General features: G+C 39.7%; 2 protein-coding genes across 4 annotated transcripts; one reads left to right on the top strand and one right to left on the bottom strand.

Annotated features, from left to right (window-relative positions):
- Positions 1-2,514: 2,514 nt before the first annotated feature.
- On the top strand, positions 2,515-4,140 carry LOC105282287 (TP53-regulated inhibitor of apoptosis 1). Of its 3 annotated transcripts, none has more exons than XM_011344156.3 (3): positions 2,515-2,863; positions 2,965-3,131; positions 3,563-4,140. In XM_011344156.3, the coding sequence occupies exons 2-3, from the start codon at positions 2,985-2,987 to the stop codon at positions 3,647-3,649; spliced, it is 234 nt and encodes a 77-aa protein (XP_011342458.1). In that variant the 5' UTR covers positions 2,515-2,863; positions 2,965-2,984; the 3' UTR covers positions 3,650-4,140. The 3 variants fall into 3 exon arrangements, with proteins under 3 accessions (XP_011342458.1, XP_011342457.1, XP_011342459.1); XM_011344155.3 differs by having other exon boundaries at positions 2,520-2,821; XM_011344157.2 differs by lacking the exon at positions 2,515-2,863 and adding an exon at positions 3,171-3,372 and having other exon boundaries at positions 2,965-3,072.
- A 109-nt stretch (positions 4,141-4,249) lies between these two features.
- Positions 4,250-16,234, bottom strand: LOC105282289 (FACT complex subunit Ssrp1). The gene is made up of 11 exons (XM_011344159.3): positions 15,705-16,234; positions 15,329-15,449; positions 14,787-14,972; positions 14,461-14,597; positions 14,053-14,399; positions 13,779-13,938; positions 13,353-13,387; positions 11,250-11,308; positions 10,366-10,863; positions 5,890-6,285; positions 4,250-5,782 (listed from the first exon to the last, which is right to left on the bottom strand). Exons 1-11 carry the CDS (start codon positions 16,046-16,048, stop codon positions 4,529-4,531), a joined length of 3,537 nt encoding a protein of 1,178 aa, XP_011342461.2. The 5' UTR covers positions 16,049-16,234; the 3' UTR covers positions 4,250-4,528.
- Positions 16,235-17,020: the final 786 nt, after the last annotated feature.

The raw sequence follows: 17,020 nt of genomic DNA, 5'->3' as shown, positions 1-17,020 counted from the left end.
CGGCATAACTTGGCAGGTGGATCATGGAGCAAAGGAGTTATGTCATTAAAAATACGATGATACTGAGACTGAATAAAAGTAATCAAAAGCAAAGCTCTATCTCGATATAACGGACAATACAAAATCACATGGTTCATATCCTGACGTGGATTACCGCACGTGCAGCCCACAGACGAAACTATATTTTTACGAAATAAACTATAATTTAAATTATAATGGTTGCTACGCAGCCTGTTTAATAATACAATAGTTTGTCTATTCAATTGTTTATGATAATACCATGGGTAACGTCTCGCTGAATGATAATGAGTAAAATAGTGCGAACCTGTGAGAGCCGCTTTACCTTGCAAATAAGTCTCAAACCGTAAAAAATGCGAATCTTTAATCTCGGCAAATAAATCCGTATAGGGAACTTTAAAATAAGGTCTAAAGCGTCCCCAGCGGCCTCTTTAGCAAAACGATCCGCCGTCTCGTTTCCCAAAATTCCCTTGTGCGAGGGAACCCAAATAAACACAATCTCCAAATCGAGACGCGCGGTCTGTTCCAATTTGGACTTAAGGGGATGCTGGAGTTGCTAGTGAACTATTTTTTCACTCTAGCGATGGTAATTGCAGTTTCGAAAATTCTCTTTATTGCTTATGCAGAATAAAAAATCCTTTTCCACAAATGAAGTATAGATAGAAAGAAAGCCCGCTCTGCAGGACTTTATATTCAAAATGGAAAAAAGTTAAAAACTTGCATTTGTCTTCTTTAACTTTTTTCCATTTTGAATATAAAGTCCTGTAGAGCGGACTTTCTTTCTATCTATACTTTATTTGTGGAAAAGGATTTTTTATTCTGCAAAGCAATAAAGAGAATTTTCGAAACTGCAATTACCATCGCTAAAGTGAAAAAATAGTTCACTAGCAACTCCAGCTTCCCCTTAAGGAAACAGTTGGACAGATTTGAAAAATGCAACTAAAAGCCGGCATAACTTGGCAGGTGGATCATGGAGCAAAGGAGTTATGTCATTAAAAATACGATGATACTGAGACTGAATAAAAGTAATCAAAAGCAAAAAGCTCTATTTCGATATAACGGACAATACAAAATCACATGGTTCATATCCTGACGTGGATTACCGCACGTGCAGCCCCCAGACGAAACTATATTTTTATGAAATAAACTATAATTTAAATTATAATGGTTGCTACGCAGCCTGTTTAATAATACAATAGTTTGTCTATTCAATTGTTTATGATAATACCATGGGTAACGTCTCGCTGAATGATAATGAGTAAAATAATGCGAACCTGTGAGAGCCGCTTTACCTTGCAAATAAGTCTAAAAACCGTAAAAAATGCGAATCTTTAATCTCAGCAAATAAATCCGTATAGGGAACTTTAAAATAAGGTCTAAAGCGTCCCCAGCGGCCTCTTTAGCAAAACGATCCGCCTCTCGTTTCCCAAAATTCCCTTGTGCGAGGGCACCCAAATAAACAATCTCCAAATCGAGACGCGCGGCCTGTTCCAATTTGGACTTAATTGTAGCAATTATAACTCCGAGACCCTCGGCCACGGTTTTATATACAGGTCTGGAAACTTCAGAGATGGAGATGGATCATTTTGTGTGTCACTTTTTATTTCTGTAGTAGCCACTAGAGGCGTTGCGATCGATGTTCGCAGGGCGACGAGGGACGTCAGAGGCCGGGGGAATATTTGTCTGTCTTTATTCCACTCGCAGTCTTCACGAAACAATATGATAAATTAATAACGCTTTAAATAATTTAAGACTGTAAATGAATTAGTGAAATATGTATATGAAATAAAATTGAGTTTTTATTCTCAAAATTAAGTGTGAATAAAAACGAATCCTTCCGTGATGGAAAAAATGTAATAAAATTTGTTGAAATGTATTTGAAACTCTCTGTCAATTGACCTCGATTTATTATCATTTCATCATAAATTTTTATATTTTATTATAAATTTTCGTATTTTATTATAAATTTTATATCTAATATTCCAAAAGTTTGAAAATTTATGATGAAATGATAATGAACCGGGATCAATTGATAGGAATTTTCAAATACATTTTAGCAAAATTTTATTATATTTTTTCCATCAGGATTTTATGTTTAAATCTGTCCTTTATCTTTTTATTTTATTTTTGCGGGTAATAGCTTTTTCCCACTTTTTCCAAGTAACAATGTCTTTCGGCACTCGAAATAAAGAACGTTTCTGCTCGGTTCTACTGCCGGTCTTGCAATTCGGTACCGCACACCATTTCGTCATTTCAATAAACGTTTCGATAACTTTTGTAGTCAATAACCGTTTTTCAATAAGAGTCATGAACACACGTAGGTTCTTATCTCCGGTTTTTCAGGTTATATTTATCTGCGGACGTCGATGACAGCGACGAGTAGTGGTTATGCTAGAAACTAAATGTGTCTTCAAAAAGCGGCCATACTCCCACCACTGAAATTAGAGGTAGTTCCGGACCTATATGTAAGACCGTGCCCGAGACCCTCGGCGATGCGATTTATTCGCCCCGCTTCGCGCTGCATCCTCCAATACGCAACGAAAAGCGACAATAACCTAAAGGCGACGTTATTGCGCACGACGGGCCCGGACGAGCTCACCAGCGGCGAGCTGCGACTGGTTGGGACGAGCGCACATGCGGATTTGCCATAATTTCCTTGTTGACGAACTCGTATGATTCTGCAAAAATAGAAACCTTGAAGAAAAGGGGGGAAAAACGCGTTGCGTCCGGAGATAATACGCCGCGGAAGGAGAAGATAAATCTTCGTCTCGTGGATTATCTTTGCCGCGGTTCGCCATCGCAAGTGAGTACAGCGGAGCAACGTTTACGGCTTTTGCGGTTTTAGGTTAGGAAGCCTCTTCTGCTTTCCGCTTTAGTGCTCGTTTTTTTCAAGATTATCTGTGAAATTTTGATTGAAACCCAAACTGATACGTAAATTGATTGCAGGATAATATACGCGTACATTCATGAACAGCATAGGCGAGACATGCAACGAGCTGAAGCAACAGTACGACTCTTGCTTCAACACGTGGTTTTCCGAGAAATTCTTGAAAGGTGACACGAGTGATAGCACATGCTCGCATTTATTCAAAATGTATCAGCAGTGCGTTAAGGTAATCAAAACAAGTATCTTATTTTGCTTGCATCTTTAGGAAGCCTGTGAGCTTATAACACGTAAAAGAAAAAGGGAAGAAGGGAGAAAAAGCGAGAGCGTGCAACATGGAGGATTGCAGTGAGTTAAAACAGAAGTACGACGCTTGTTTCAATAGTTGGTTTTCCGAAAAGTTTTTAAAAGGCGATACCAACGATACAATGTGTGCCTCCTTGCTTAAAGTCTATAAAGATTGCGTGGCGGTAAGTTCTCAGAAGATTCTCCCTTCTTGCAAATCAGATTTCTTACTAGCGTAAGCTGTTGATTTATTAATCAACTTAGAGAAGGAAATTTTAAAAATGGTACTATAACAGTATTGTTACTCTGAAAATTTTAAGTAAAATAAAATACAAAGTGAAGCCAAGCGATGCCAATGATCTTTTCGTGTTGTAGAAGGCGATGAAAGAGCAGCATATTGAATTAAAAGATATGGAGGCGAGTTACTTAGAACCCGAAAAAGAAAAGAAGCCGCATAGCTGACAAGAGTGGTCATGCTTCATGCTAAGTTCCTACTTAAATTTCAGACGTCACCAGTAATATAAATAAACAAATGCTTTCTACACCAGTCTTAATTTCTTTTTATAAAACGATGAGTAATATTTAATGAACAAGACAAATGTGTCCTCGATCTTTTCTAGAAGATTGCCGTTTTAGGTTTGTTCTTCTTCGTATCTTAAGAGACACTTAACCATATTGTACAATTGTACACTATATTACCGCTGAGCGAGCATTTTACATGTTGCGTCTGTAGTGCAGTACGTTATATGTTGCACCGTGGAAGAAATTATGTGCTGAGTATATCACGTTTATTATTAATTGCAAATTTAATTATTTTTGCAACCTGTGCGTGAACTTGTTAATAAACTGTTAACTTTTTCGCACTTTATCCAGAGAAAAAGGATCATAAAGAAATATTGTTGTATAGAACGAATGATCATTGTAACATAAAAATAAATATGCCACCATGCCACCTAAAGAGGACTTTTCCTTTATGTGTTTCTTTCATTGGCGAACAAAATGCATCTGCTTGAAGAATAAGGTCGCGAGGGTTTAATTAAGGTTCATGGTGACAGAATTTAAATTGCTCCCAGGTTTAATGTTATTGTTTAACACATCTACATCTTAACATATTAATTCTTAAATTAATGCTTTATAAGTTTCCTTCCTTTCTTCCATGCTCGTAGATGCAAAACGGGTAATTATTTTTATTACTGAAAGATTCAACAATAATGAAAGTCCATCTCATTTCGCGCACATATTGTTCCACGGTTCAGATTCGTGAGTGCGCGCTGACGCACGTAGACAAGGTAAAATAAGAAACGATACGCTCGCTCGAATCTTTTACACACACAACTTTCCTTAATCACTGTCCTTGGATTCCGCGTCGGATGACGGCGGAGTACTCTCGACGGGTTCTTCCGCGTCGCTCTCATCCGACTCCCGTTTGGCTTTTTTCGTCGTCTTCTTTCCACTACTTTCCACAGGTCGCTTCTTCTTTTTACGTTTCTCCTCTTCGCTCTCGTTATTTTGAGATTGCTTCTTCTCGGACTTCTTGCTCTCGTCGCTGCTGCTGTCGTCGTCGCTGATGTATTCCTTGCTCTTAAATGCGGTGCCAGTCATCATCTTGCTAGGCGAATCTTTCTTGGTTTCCTTCTTCTTCTTCTCCGTCTTTTCCTTCTTCTCTTTAGCCTTACCACCTCCGCTCGCCTCGTATTCTTTTATCGATGCCGCGTACTCCTTTTTCGCCTTTGCCGCTTTCGCTTCCCACTCGGACTTGTCCTTGAGTTCTCGCCACATCTCGCCACCCTTCTTCGCGATTTCCGTCACAGCTATTCCCGGATTATCTGCCTTGATGCTCTCACGTGTGCTGTTAAGCCACAACATGAACGCCGTCGGTGGCCTCTTCGGTCTATTCGCGTCCTTCTGTTTCTTCGGTTTCCTCGACTTCCGTGTCTTCTTCGGAGCCGTCTTTGCCGTTTTAGGTTTCTTCTTCTCCTTCTCCTTTTCCTTCTTCTCCTTCTTGTGACTCGCCGCGGACGCATCCGAGTCCTCGTCGCTCTCAGAACTGTTGGCGTCGGTGTCGTACTCTTCGGCAACGTCGCTCTCATCCTGATTCGGCTTGAATTCCTCGTCGGACGAGGCGTCCTCGGAGTCCTGATTCTCGTCGCCGTCGCGTTCCTGTGCTTCCGCCTTCACCCGCGCCAAATAGGCGTCCGGTTCGTCCTCCTGATCGCTGTCACCGAAGTCCTCGTCGTAATTGAGCTTGTCGCTCTTACCGCGATTTTTAACGCGGAGCTTCTTCGACGTAATGAAATCGAACAGTTTGCCGTACTCCTCTTTCTCGATACTGCTAAACGTGTGCACCACGCCGCTCGTAAGCTCGATTTCAAAGTCGAAGGATCTAGTCGAACCGCCGCCGCGCGCAAAATTCACCGATGCTATCTCCTCGAAACGGATGTGTATCGGCGGCTTGTGCACGTAAATGAAGCCTCGCTCGAGCGGATACAGGTACCCCGCCGCAGCTTTGAAAGAACAACCAATCGCGGGAGTTCCGGTGTGACCAGTGAAGTGGCCAGGCCCCGTCAACTTCCGATTAATGATCACTTTCATCACCTAAAATGTAAACGAACAATTCGTCATGAAAAACCGAGATGATGTAAGACGATACAAAAGTCAGAAAAAAATAGTTGAATAACTTTTCTTCGTCTTTCTTCACCAACCTTGCCAAGTACTTCGTACGTCGGTCCTGATAATTCCTTCGTTAATTTGTCCTCGTACTTTTCCTTCAGCTCTTTCTCGGTGAACGGTAGCTCGATAGACGTTTCCTCTTCCTGATTGAACAGCAGCACCAGGTAATGATATCGCGTTTGGCCTTGCTTTATGGGAGGATCCAGGCTCACGACGAAGAACATTTGCCGATTATCCTTGTGCGGCAGAAGGAAGAGTCTCAGCACAGTCGACATGGGAATTTTGTAGTCGAAAGTCTTGCCGTGCAGTTGGAAGAAAGATTGGAAAATTTTGATGTCGTAACGACCACGGGGCGTTAGGCAGTGAATCTCCCTGAATATGGCAATCGCATCGCCGCTCACGCTGATAACAGATGCCTTCTCCATCACCTGTCGCGATCAATGAAATAAGTTATTCCCTTTTCACTCGATTTAATACGTGCGTGAGCACACTTGTTCGTTATTTAAGGGGGGAGCCTGCTTTAGAACGCTGAAAATAAGGTATATTTTACGAATTGTTTTTAGAGAAACTATACAGCGGATCATTATAAAACTTTGATGCGTTTATTAGTACATGTTTAAAGATAAAAAAATTATTTTTTTATTTGAATGTATCGCTTGTAGAGGTCGTCCTGGAGAAATCTTAGTGCAGCCGCGTCGCTGGCATTGCAAATTGGTGAGCATTCTCCTGCCTCCAAATCTCGTCTAAACTGAAAAATTGAAATACGTTCTCGTTATTTATGAGTTCCCATCGTCGATGAACCAAAGAGAGAAGAAAAAAGTTGAAAAGTGCCAAAATGGTGGAGCTTAGAACACAAAAGTACGATTTTTAGGCAAAGTTTTTGAACTTTTTCATGCAAAAATAATTGTTTAACTTAATGTTTTTATGAATATTAAAGGTTCATCGACGATGGGAATTCATAAATAACGAGAAAATATTTCAATTTTTCAGTTTGGATGAAATTTGGAGGCGGGAGAATGCTCACCAATTTGCAATGCCGGCTGCACTAAGATGCCCCCAGGACGACCTCTACAGGCGATATATTCAAATCAAAAAATAATTTTTTTTATCTTTAAACATGTACTAATAAATGCATCAAAGTTTTATAATGATCCGCTGTATAGTTTCTCCAAACAAATTCGTAAAATTATACCTTATTTTCAACGTTCTAAAGCAGGCTCCCCCCTTAAGGGGATGCTGGAGTTGCTAGTGAACTATTTTTTCACTATAGCGATGGTAATTGCAATTTCGAAAATTCTCTTTATCGCTTGTGCAGAATAAAAAATCCTTTTCCACAAATGAAGTATAGATAGAAAGAAAGTCCGCTCTACAGGACTTTATACTCAAAATGGCAAAAAGTTAAAAAATGCATTTGTCTTTTCTAACTTTGTTCCATTTTGAATATAAAGTCCTGTAGAGCGGACTTTCTTTCTATCTATACTTCATTTGTGGAAAAGGATTTTTTATTCTGCACAAGCGATAAAGAGAATTTTCGAAACTGCAATTACCATCGCTATAGTGAAAAAATAGTTCACTAGCAACTCCAGCATGCCCTTAAGGGGGGAGCCTGCTTTAGAACGCTGAAAATAAGGTATATTTTACGAATTGTTTTTGGAGAAACTATACAGCGGATCATTATCAAACTTTGATGCGTTTATTAGTACATGTTTAAAGATAAAAAAAATTATTTTTTTATTTGAATGTATCGCTTGTAGAGGTCGTCCTGGAGAAATCTTAGTGCAGCCGCGTCGCCGGCATTGCAAATTGGTGAGCATTCTCCTGCCTCCAAATTTCGTCTAAACTGAAAAATTGAAATATGTTCTCGTTATTTACGAATTCCCATCGTCGATGAACCAAAGAGAGAAGAAAAAAGTTGAAAAGTGCCAAAATGGTGGAGCTTAGAACACAAAAGTACGATTTTTAGGCAAAGTTTTGGAACTTTTTCATGCAAAAATAATTGTTTAACTTAATGTTTTTATGAATATTAAAGGTTCATCGACGATGGGAATTCATAAATAACGAGAAAATATTTCAATTTTTCAGTTTGGATGAAATTTGGAGGCGGGAGAATGCTCACCAATTTGCAATGCCGGCTGCACTAAGATGCCTCCAGGACGACCTCTACAGGCGATATATTCAAATCAAAAAATAATTTTTTTTATCTTTAAACATGTACTAATAAATGCATCAAAGTTTTATAATGATCCGCTGTATAGTTTCTCCAAACAAATTCGTAAAATTATACCTTATTTTCAACGTTCTAAAGCAGGCTCCCCCCTTAAGGGGATGCTGGAGTTGCTAGTGAACTATTTTTTCACTATAGCGATGGTAATTGCAATTTCGAAAATTCTCTTTATCGCTTGTGCAGAATAAAAAATCCTTTTCCACAAATGAAGTATAGATAGAAAGAAAGTCCGCTCTACAGGACTTTATACTCAAAATGGCAAAAAGTTAAAAACTTGCATTTGTCTTTTCTAACTTTGTTCCAATTTGAATATAAAGTCCTGTAGAGCGGACTTTCTTTCTATCTATACTTCATTTGTGGAAAAGGATTTTTTATTCTGCACAAGCGATAAAGAGAATTTTCGAAATTGCAATTACCATCGCTATAGTGAAAAAATAGTTCACTAGCAACTCCAGCATGCCCTTAAGGGGGGAGCCTGCTTTAGAACGCTAAAAATAAGGTATATTTTACGAATTGTTTTTGGAAAAACTATACAGCGGATCATTATAAAACTTTGATGCGTTTATTAGTACATGTTTAAAGATAAAAAAAATTATTTTTTTATTTGAATGTATCGCTTGTAGAGGTCGTCCTGGAGGCATCTTAGTGCAGCCGGCATTGCAAATTGGTGAGCATTCTCCTGCCTCCAAATCTCGTCTAAACTGAAAAATTGAAATACGTTCTCGTTATTTATGAGTTCCCATCGTCGATGAACCAAAGAGAGAAGAAAAAAGTTGAAAAGTGCCAAAATGGTGGAGCTTAGAACACAAAAGTACGATTTTTAGGCAAAGTTTTGGAACTTTTTCATGCAAAAATAATTGTTTAACTTAACGTTTTTATGAATATTAAAGGTTCATCGACGATGGGAATTCATAAATAACGAGAAAATATTTCAATTTTTCAGTTTGGATGAAATTTGGAGGCGGGAGAATGCTCACCAATTTGCAATGCCGGCTGCACTAAGATGCCTCCAGGACGACCTCTACAGGCGATATATTCAAATCAAAAAATAATTTTTTTTATCTTTAAACATGTACTAATAAATGCATCAAAGTTTTATAATGATCCGCTGTATAGTTTCTCCAAACAAATTCGTAAAATTATACCTTATTTTCAACGTTCTAAAGCAGGCTCCCCCCTTAAGGGGATGCTGGAGTTGCTAGTGAACTATTTTTTCACTATAGCGATGGTAATTGCAATTTCGAAAATTCTCTTTATCGCTTGTGCAGAATAAAAAATCCTTTTCCACAAATGAAGTATAGATAGAAAGAAAGTCCGCTCTACAGGACTTTATACTCAAAATGGCAAAAAGTTAAAAACTTGCATTTGTCTTTTCTAACTTTGTTCCAATTTGAATATAAAGTCCTGTAGAGCGGACTTTCTTTCTATCTATACTTCATTTGTGGAAAAGGATTTTTTATTCTGCACAAGCGATAAAGAGAATTTTCGAAACTGCAATTACCATCGCTATAGTGAAAAAATAGTTCACTAGCAACTCCAGCATGCCCTTAAGGGGGGAGCCTGCTTTAGAACGCTAAAAATAAGGTATATTTTACGAATTGTTTTTGGAAAAACTATACAGCGGATCATTATAAAACTTTGATGCGTTTATTAGTACATGTTTAAAGATAAAAAAAATTATTTTTTTATTTGAATGTATCGCTTGTAGAGGTCGTCCTGGAGGCATCTTAGTGCAGCCGGCATTGCAAATTGGTGAGCATTCTCCTGCCTCCAAATCTCGTCTAAACTGAAAAATTGAAATACGTTCTCGTTATTTATGAGTTCCCATCGTCGATGAACCAAAGAGAGAAGAAAAAAGTTGAAAAGTGCCAAAATGGTGGAGCTTAGAACACAAAAGTACGATTTTTAGGCAAAGTTTTGGAACTTTTTCATGCAAAAATAATTGTTTAACTTAACGTTTTTATGAATATTAAAGGTTCATCGACGATGGGAATTCATAAATAACGAGAAAATATTTCAATTTTTCAGTTTGGATGAAATTTGGAGGCGGGAGAATGCTCACCAATTTGCAATGCCGGCTGCACTAAGATGCCTCCAGGACGACCTCTACAGGCGATATATTCAAATCAAAAAATAATTTTTTTTATCTTTAAACATGTACTAATAAATGCATCAAAGTTTTATAATGATCCGCTGTATAGTTTCTCCAAAAACAATTCGTAAAATTATACCTTATTTTCAACGTTCTAAAGCAGGCTCCCCCCTTAACTGCATTCTTTCTTACCTGCTGATGGAATGCCTCCACTGGATCTTGATCGACACTGTCACTGACAGGAATATGAAATCTCATCTCCATCAGACTGACTGGAGCATCGTCATTCTGATGAAATTCCAGGGTCACTTCATTCTTCCCGGTGTTACACTGTGATACATCGTACAAAGGTATTTCAAAAGCAGTGTGATGGCCAACATCAAAGCTCAAGATAGATCCACTGAATTTTGCGGTACCCCAGTTCCATCCTTTCAAGCTCAGCTCTTTCTCCAACATGTCTTTCTTATAATTGATGGAAAAGAACTTGGCTATTTTCTCCTGATCGGCTTCCTTGAATCCCTTGAAACGGTGCAACGTGCCGTTCTTCAAGAAGATGCGCAAACCCCAGGTTCCAATAAATTTCTGGTAGTTTACCATCTCCATGTCAGAGGCAGAGATCTGTTCGACCTTTCCAGTCTTCTGATTTTTAAAGATCAGATGCTGGTCGGTCAATTTTAGTCTGCCCGGCGTCTGATGAAAATAAAGAGCAATTCAGCAATCGTAAAGTCGTTCAAAAATTATCATTCGAGATCATTTTAACGTAATTGAATATACGTAAAAATACCATAACATAAGACTAAACAAATCATAATAAAATACATCTAAGTATATCAGAGAAACATAACCCAACATATAAATAATACAATAATATAAAAGAAAGATAACAGAAAAACATAGAGAAACAAATAATATATTGTACAAATAAAGTAATAATTACTTGTTAATTATTACTTTATTTGAACAACTTCACTGTATTTATACACGTGGTTTGACAAAGTTAACGACAAAGTCATTTATTAATAAAAAAAAGTCCCGATTCAAACGTGTTTTTACAAAAGACAATAAAGAATTCTTACCATAGCGCCTTTAACCTCAGCAAAAATATCTGGATACTCTAAAAAATCCATTTTCTCCTCTGCTTATTCTTTTTTCGAAAAATTCACGGTTTATGTTCAAGAATTCAATATCGAGCAATATATTAAAAAATTACATAGACTACTCTCGGAATAACACGCAATCAACAAACCTGAGTATCGCTAACCGCGAAAATGCTTTCCGTTTACTTTCGGGAAGTTCAAACTGCAGTGTCCCCTACTTTAAGGCCGATATTCATTGGCCGCATTCAGCAGCTCAACAGTTGAGCAACGTTACTAGATTTTCCGCTAAGTGGATTGGTCACTTAACAGAAAATCTAGTAATGTTGTCCAATTGTTGAGTCTGCCGAACGGGGCCATTGTCGTTACATAAACAAATTGTTGTCGTTATAAACTTATTATTTGCCGTCCACGTGGACCATTCTTTGTGGCCGCGAAGCGACAGGGCCACAATATATAGACCTCCTACTACTAATAATAATAATAATAATAAAAACAACTGTGGATTTTTTCTGCCAAGCGTTACAATTTCTTTGTTCCTTTTTGTATTTTTCTATGTTCCCCATTAAATTTCCGCTAAGAACTTAAAAATTAAACCGTTACACTCTCACATATCTTTCGGATCAAACTGTGCTAGCAGAGAGAAACCTGAGAGCGGCCACCAGCCTCCACGGGCACATTTCCTGACGTTTGACGCGCCGCCTGGCAAAGTGGACGTGAACTAGTTCGTTACACTCGGTAATGATACATGATTCGTGTCCAAACTATTCACAAGAAGCTTTCCCATGTAAACTCTACTTTCGAACGAGTCATAGTGCGTTCGAAAGGGAAGGTAAAAATATTAATGTCGTGTTCGAGGGTTTGGGCGTATGAGCCTTGGTTTCGGAGAAATTTACATCTAAAAGTGAGCATTTTCCAGCGGTACGAAAAGTACCATGAATAGCTACAGTTTGGCATGAAGCGTCGTGGTCCAGTGGCTAAGCGCGAGACTCGTACTTTGCCATCCGCGCAAGTTGGGTTCGAGACCGAGTTGTGATAATTTTTTTTCTTCGGATTTTTGTTTCTTTGTGTTTGCATTATATTTTTTTATTATGTAAATAATGATTTATTACGTTTTATTATATTTTGGAAGGTATACGTATATGTATAATGAGACATAAACATATACATTTAACATTTGTAAACTTTTTATTTATTTATATAGTTTGTATACTGTCGAGTGTTTATTTATTATAAAATTCTGACTCATTAAAAAAAAGTGTCACAACCTCTGTGCCTATGACTGTACAGTGTTGCGGATGAAAATTTATACAAAAGCATTTCTGTTTTTTATGCTTTTATATAAATTTTCCATCCGCAACACTGTACAGTCATGTCAGAATTTTATAATAAATAAACACTCGACAGTATACAAACTATATAAATAAATAAAAAGTTTACAAATGTTAAATGTATATGTTTATGTCTCATTATATACGTATACCTCCAAAATATAATAAAACATAATAAATCATTATTTACATAATAAAAAAATATAATGCAAACACAAAGAAAGAAAAATCCGAAAAAAAATTATCACAACTCGGTCTCGAACCCAACTTGCGCGGATGGCAAAACACGAGTCTCGCGCTTAGCCACTGGACCACGGCGCTTCATGCCAAACTGTAGCTATTCATGGCACTTTTCGTACCGCTGGAAAATGCTCACTTTTAGATGTAAATTTCTCCGAAACCAAGGCTCATACGCCCAAACCCTCGAACACGACATTAATATTTTTGCCTTCCCTTTCGAACGCACTATGACTCGTTCGAAAGTAGAGTTTACATGGGAAAGCTTCCTTGTGAATAGTTTGGACACGAATCATGTATCATTACCGAGCGTAACGAACTAGTTCACGTCGACTTTGTCAGGCGGCTGGTGGCCGCTCTGAGGTTTCTCTCTGGTGCTGGATATAGAAGGAATCCCTGAAATCTCTCTCTCGTTGCTCATATGAAGATAATCTAGAGAATGAATTCCCGCGCAACGAAAATAAAGAGCAGGAAAGGAAATGCCACATCGTGCCAATCTGCCACGATGCTCTCGTACCAAGGGGTACGTTTCCGCTGCGCTCGACGAATCGTCTTCGGATCAGGGAAATGAGTAGGACAAGAATGTTCAGGCGATTAGCAGTTTATTAATCGCATTATCGATAGATAGATATGGCACCGGAACGATAATGTACTTTGATCGAACGCCTGTCGCGCTCGACGGTCGATGTCTTCAATTTTCCTTCGTTTTATTTCCCTTTCGACTTTCTGCTTCGTCTTCGTGTCGCCAATGTTCGCACCCAGCGCTCTTCAATGGACGACTCGACGGCTCTGCCGCCGCTCCGCAGTAGCGCGGTAGCGCATCTCGCGCGGCTCGACGCTCGTCGAGCTTTACCGTTGTCTCTGTCGCGAGTAGACTTTGCGACGACCGACGCGGTCGGTGAGACGCGAGGACAAAAGTGCGCCACGTGAGCAGCGGAATCACGACGGCTTGCAGGATGGGAATCTCTTGATGCTGATGCACGAGATCGGCTTCCGCCACCTCCGCTTGTTCTGACCGTTGCTATTGGATTTCGCACGATGGCTGTTGCGACCGCTCTTCCCATCCTCGCTGATGCGATCCAGCTCCTCGAGTCTTCGTTCTTCTGTGACAAAAAAGAATACTTGTTTTTTCTTTTTTCTTCCGTTTGCTTCAGGCTTTACGGAACCTCTCCGCGTCACTGCCAGCCGAAGACTTGGTTCCCGACGAACGTACCTACCGTTCAATTGGTGTTCCGTGTAGTACACGGGGTTGTCGTCGACTCCGTCCTGATGGTACTCCATCAGGTATGGCAGAACGGTCATTCTGTGACAGCCGTTACTTTTGAGAGGCGGTATCGGCACTTCTTTCTGTGTTTTCGGGTGCTTGCGTACCGTCCAACAGTGTCTTTTGACCTGTTGCAACGTGAATCTTTTGTCCGCGTCTTTCTGCAACATTCCCTCTATCAGCGATTTTAAAGGTTCTTCTACGTCTTTTGGTATCGTATATTCACCCCTTCCGATGTTTTCGTATAACTTATATATGTTATCCCCCTCGAAAGGATATAAACCTGTCGTTATGTTGTACCTATAAAATACGGATACACTGTTTCGTCCTTCGTATTGGGTCGCGCGTCAGCCTTACTTACAATGTAACACCGCTGCTCCATATGTCTACTTTGAAACCTGAGAAGCTCTCGCAGCCGTTTGCGATTTCCGGTGGTTGAAACGCTGGGGATCCTTGACCTATCGTACATGTATCGTCTTTGGAAAACGTGTCTAATGCCTGGCACAGTGGAGATGCGCAATCACAAATAAGAATCAGACGCCGACGAGTTTGCGAGGTATTTGTCTACGATTTTTCGAGATCGAGCTTGTCGCGATCGTGACCGCGTAACTTTTCTTTTTTTCCCGACCGCGCACCGAACTCGAACGGACCGAACAACGGATAACGAGTTGCGAATCGAGCCCGTACCTCTGCGACGCCGAAGTCGCTGATCTTCAGAGTACCATCTACAGTGAGCAACAGATTTCCAGGCTTGATGTCCTTGTGAACTATTCCTTTGCTGTAGAGATACTCCAAACCATCCAACAGCTGGCAGAAATAATCGTGTGCTTGCCAAAGCGGGAGCTTCTTGGTCGGTGTGCTTTCCAACATGTCCTGTAAAGGATCTGATAAATAGAAATCTGATTGTGATTGATTCGTGCGAGCCGCTCTTACGGATATCGAGAGTCCTCCGACCCGTTTCTCTGTTTCTCGTTGCGACGTTATCGCTAGTCGTCTCGCGCAATCTTTCAGACACGCGTATCGCATGATCGAGTCGTCGTTGTCACGACATCGGTCGTGCGACTTTAATAATAATTTAATAACGCGCGAATCATACGGAGAAGCGAGAGGAGCGAAAGAAGCCGAGGCCCCCGATGCCTCTATCCCGACACCTCGCTCCGACTTCATCGAGACCGCGAATACTCTTACCAACGTTCCGCCAATGCGCTTGCGATCACGGTGACACTTACCTGTAACCCACATACGCAGAATTCCATGACGAGATACATCTTCTCCTTCTCGTCGCTGTATAAAACGTCCACAAGATTTATCACGTTTTTGTGTTTCAATGTCCTTAACAATTTTATTTCTCTGCGAATAGACGTAAGATGTTAGTCAATTAGACAAAAGCGACAAAAACAAACAAAATTTTCCACGCAAGAGAACGTGCGTGTTCATGCATGTGTGTGTGTTTATAGTAATAGGCATATAGAATCTATTAGCGTTTAAAGCACCGTTAAGGGGATGCTGGAGTTGCTAGTGAACTATTTTTTCACCATAGCGATGGTGATTGCAGTTTCGAAAATTCTTTGTTGCTTGTGCGGAATAAAAAATCCTTTAACGCACCGTTGAACGTTCTGTTCCCCATTGGGTATCCTCCGAAGTTTTCTCTTCTTTAATATCTTGACCGCTCTTCGGCAGAGCGTTTGTGAATCCAGTACCTCCTTCACCTTGCCGTAACTACCCTCGCCGAGAACATCGCCCATAACGTATTTACCTATAAATTTACACTTCTTCTTCTTTTCCTTGTATATTATTTGATCCGAATCAACCCTGTGAAAAAACATGTTGATCTCGTCCAGATCGTAATTCGGATCGTCGTTGATCCACATGACTGGTTCGATGTCACGTAACAAATCGTTTTCTATCTCTTCTTCGTCGGGATCGCATATCGTTATTTTATTGTCCATTTTTATCTACCTATTTATTTATCTATTCTTCCCCCTCGTTTCCGTTTCTTGTTCCTTTTTTTTACCGTGTTTAACGGGTTTATCTTACTAACTAGGCGAGATCACGCGAGTGATTTAACCTAAAATCCAACCGGCACGACCATTGTTGTCACACTGATGAGATGCGCGAAAAGTGGCAAGATTACATGCTTGGGAACGATACCACCGTACATTTCAAATGGCAATTGCTGCATTTCGGCAGATTAACAGTTGGACAAAGTTACTAGACTTTCCGCTGACTGACGTTTCCGATTGGTCATTCAACGGAAAATCTAGTAACGACTTTCGTCGTTTGCAGATTCTGATTGGCCGCTATGAATCGGCATTTTACTGCGGGAACGTTCAAGCGACCTCTGATTGGCGGCCACTGCACGTCCATCGACCGTCTTGTCTTTTCCCACTTCGTGATCACGTGCAGTTGTCAACGTTCGGAGCATTTCGGCTGTCGTCCAAATATTAAATTTTTGGAATTCGGAGTCAGCGACCGCGATTCTGTGTTGGAGGTCAACGCGAAATCCAATGAATTTTGTCGGTCACATTTTGTGGGATATGTATCATTTTATACAGATGGCTAAAAAGTCAATTCAGCCGATGTCCCGGTCGGTTCTAGTGTTTTTTCACCAGAATTAAAATTCATTATTAAACATAAGTTGCCGCCAGTTACATCTATATTTTCCGCTGAAGCATGGGCTATCTCTGAGGCTATATCGATTATTTTACAATTTAATTGTTATAAATCGGTTATTTTTACAGATTTTCAAAGTGTTCTCGATACCCTTTCTTCGCCGGCATTAAATCATCCTAATTATATAATTGCTACAATTAAGGGGAAACTGGAGTTGCTAGTGAACTATTTTTTCACTCTAGCGATGTTAATTGCAGTTTCGAAAATTCTCTTTATTGCTTTGCAGAATAAAAAATTCTTTTTCACAA

Source organism: Ooceraea biroi, chromosome 10 (assembly GCF_003672135.1).
Source record: "Ooceraea biroi isolate clonal line C1 chromosome 10, Obir_v5.4, whole genome shotgun sequence".
In the NCBI taxonomy this organism is placed as follows: Eukaryota; Metazoa; Arthropoda; class Insecta; order Hymenoptera; family Formicidae; genus Ooceraea; species Ooceraea biroi.
This window is presented reverse-complemented; position numbering and strand designations above follow the sequence as displayed.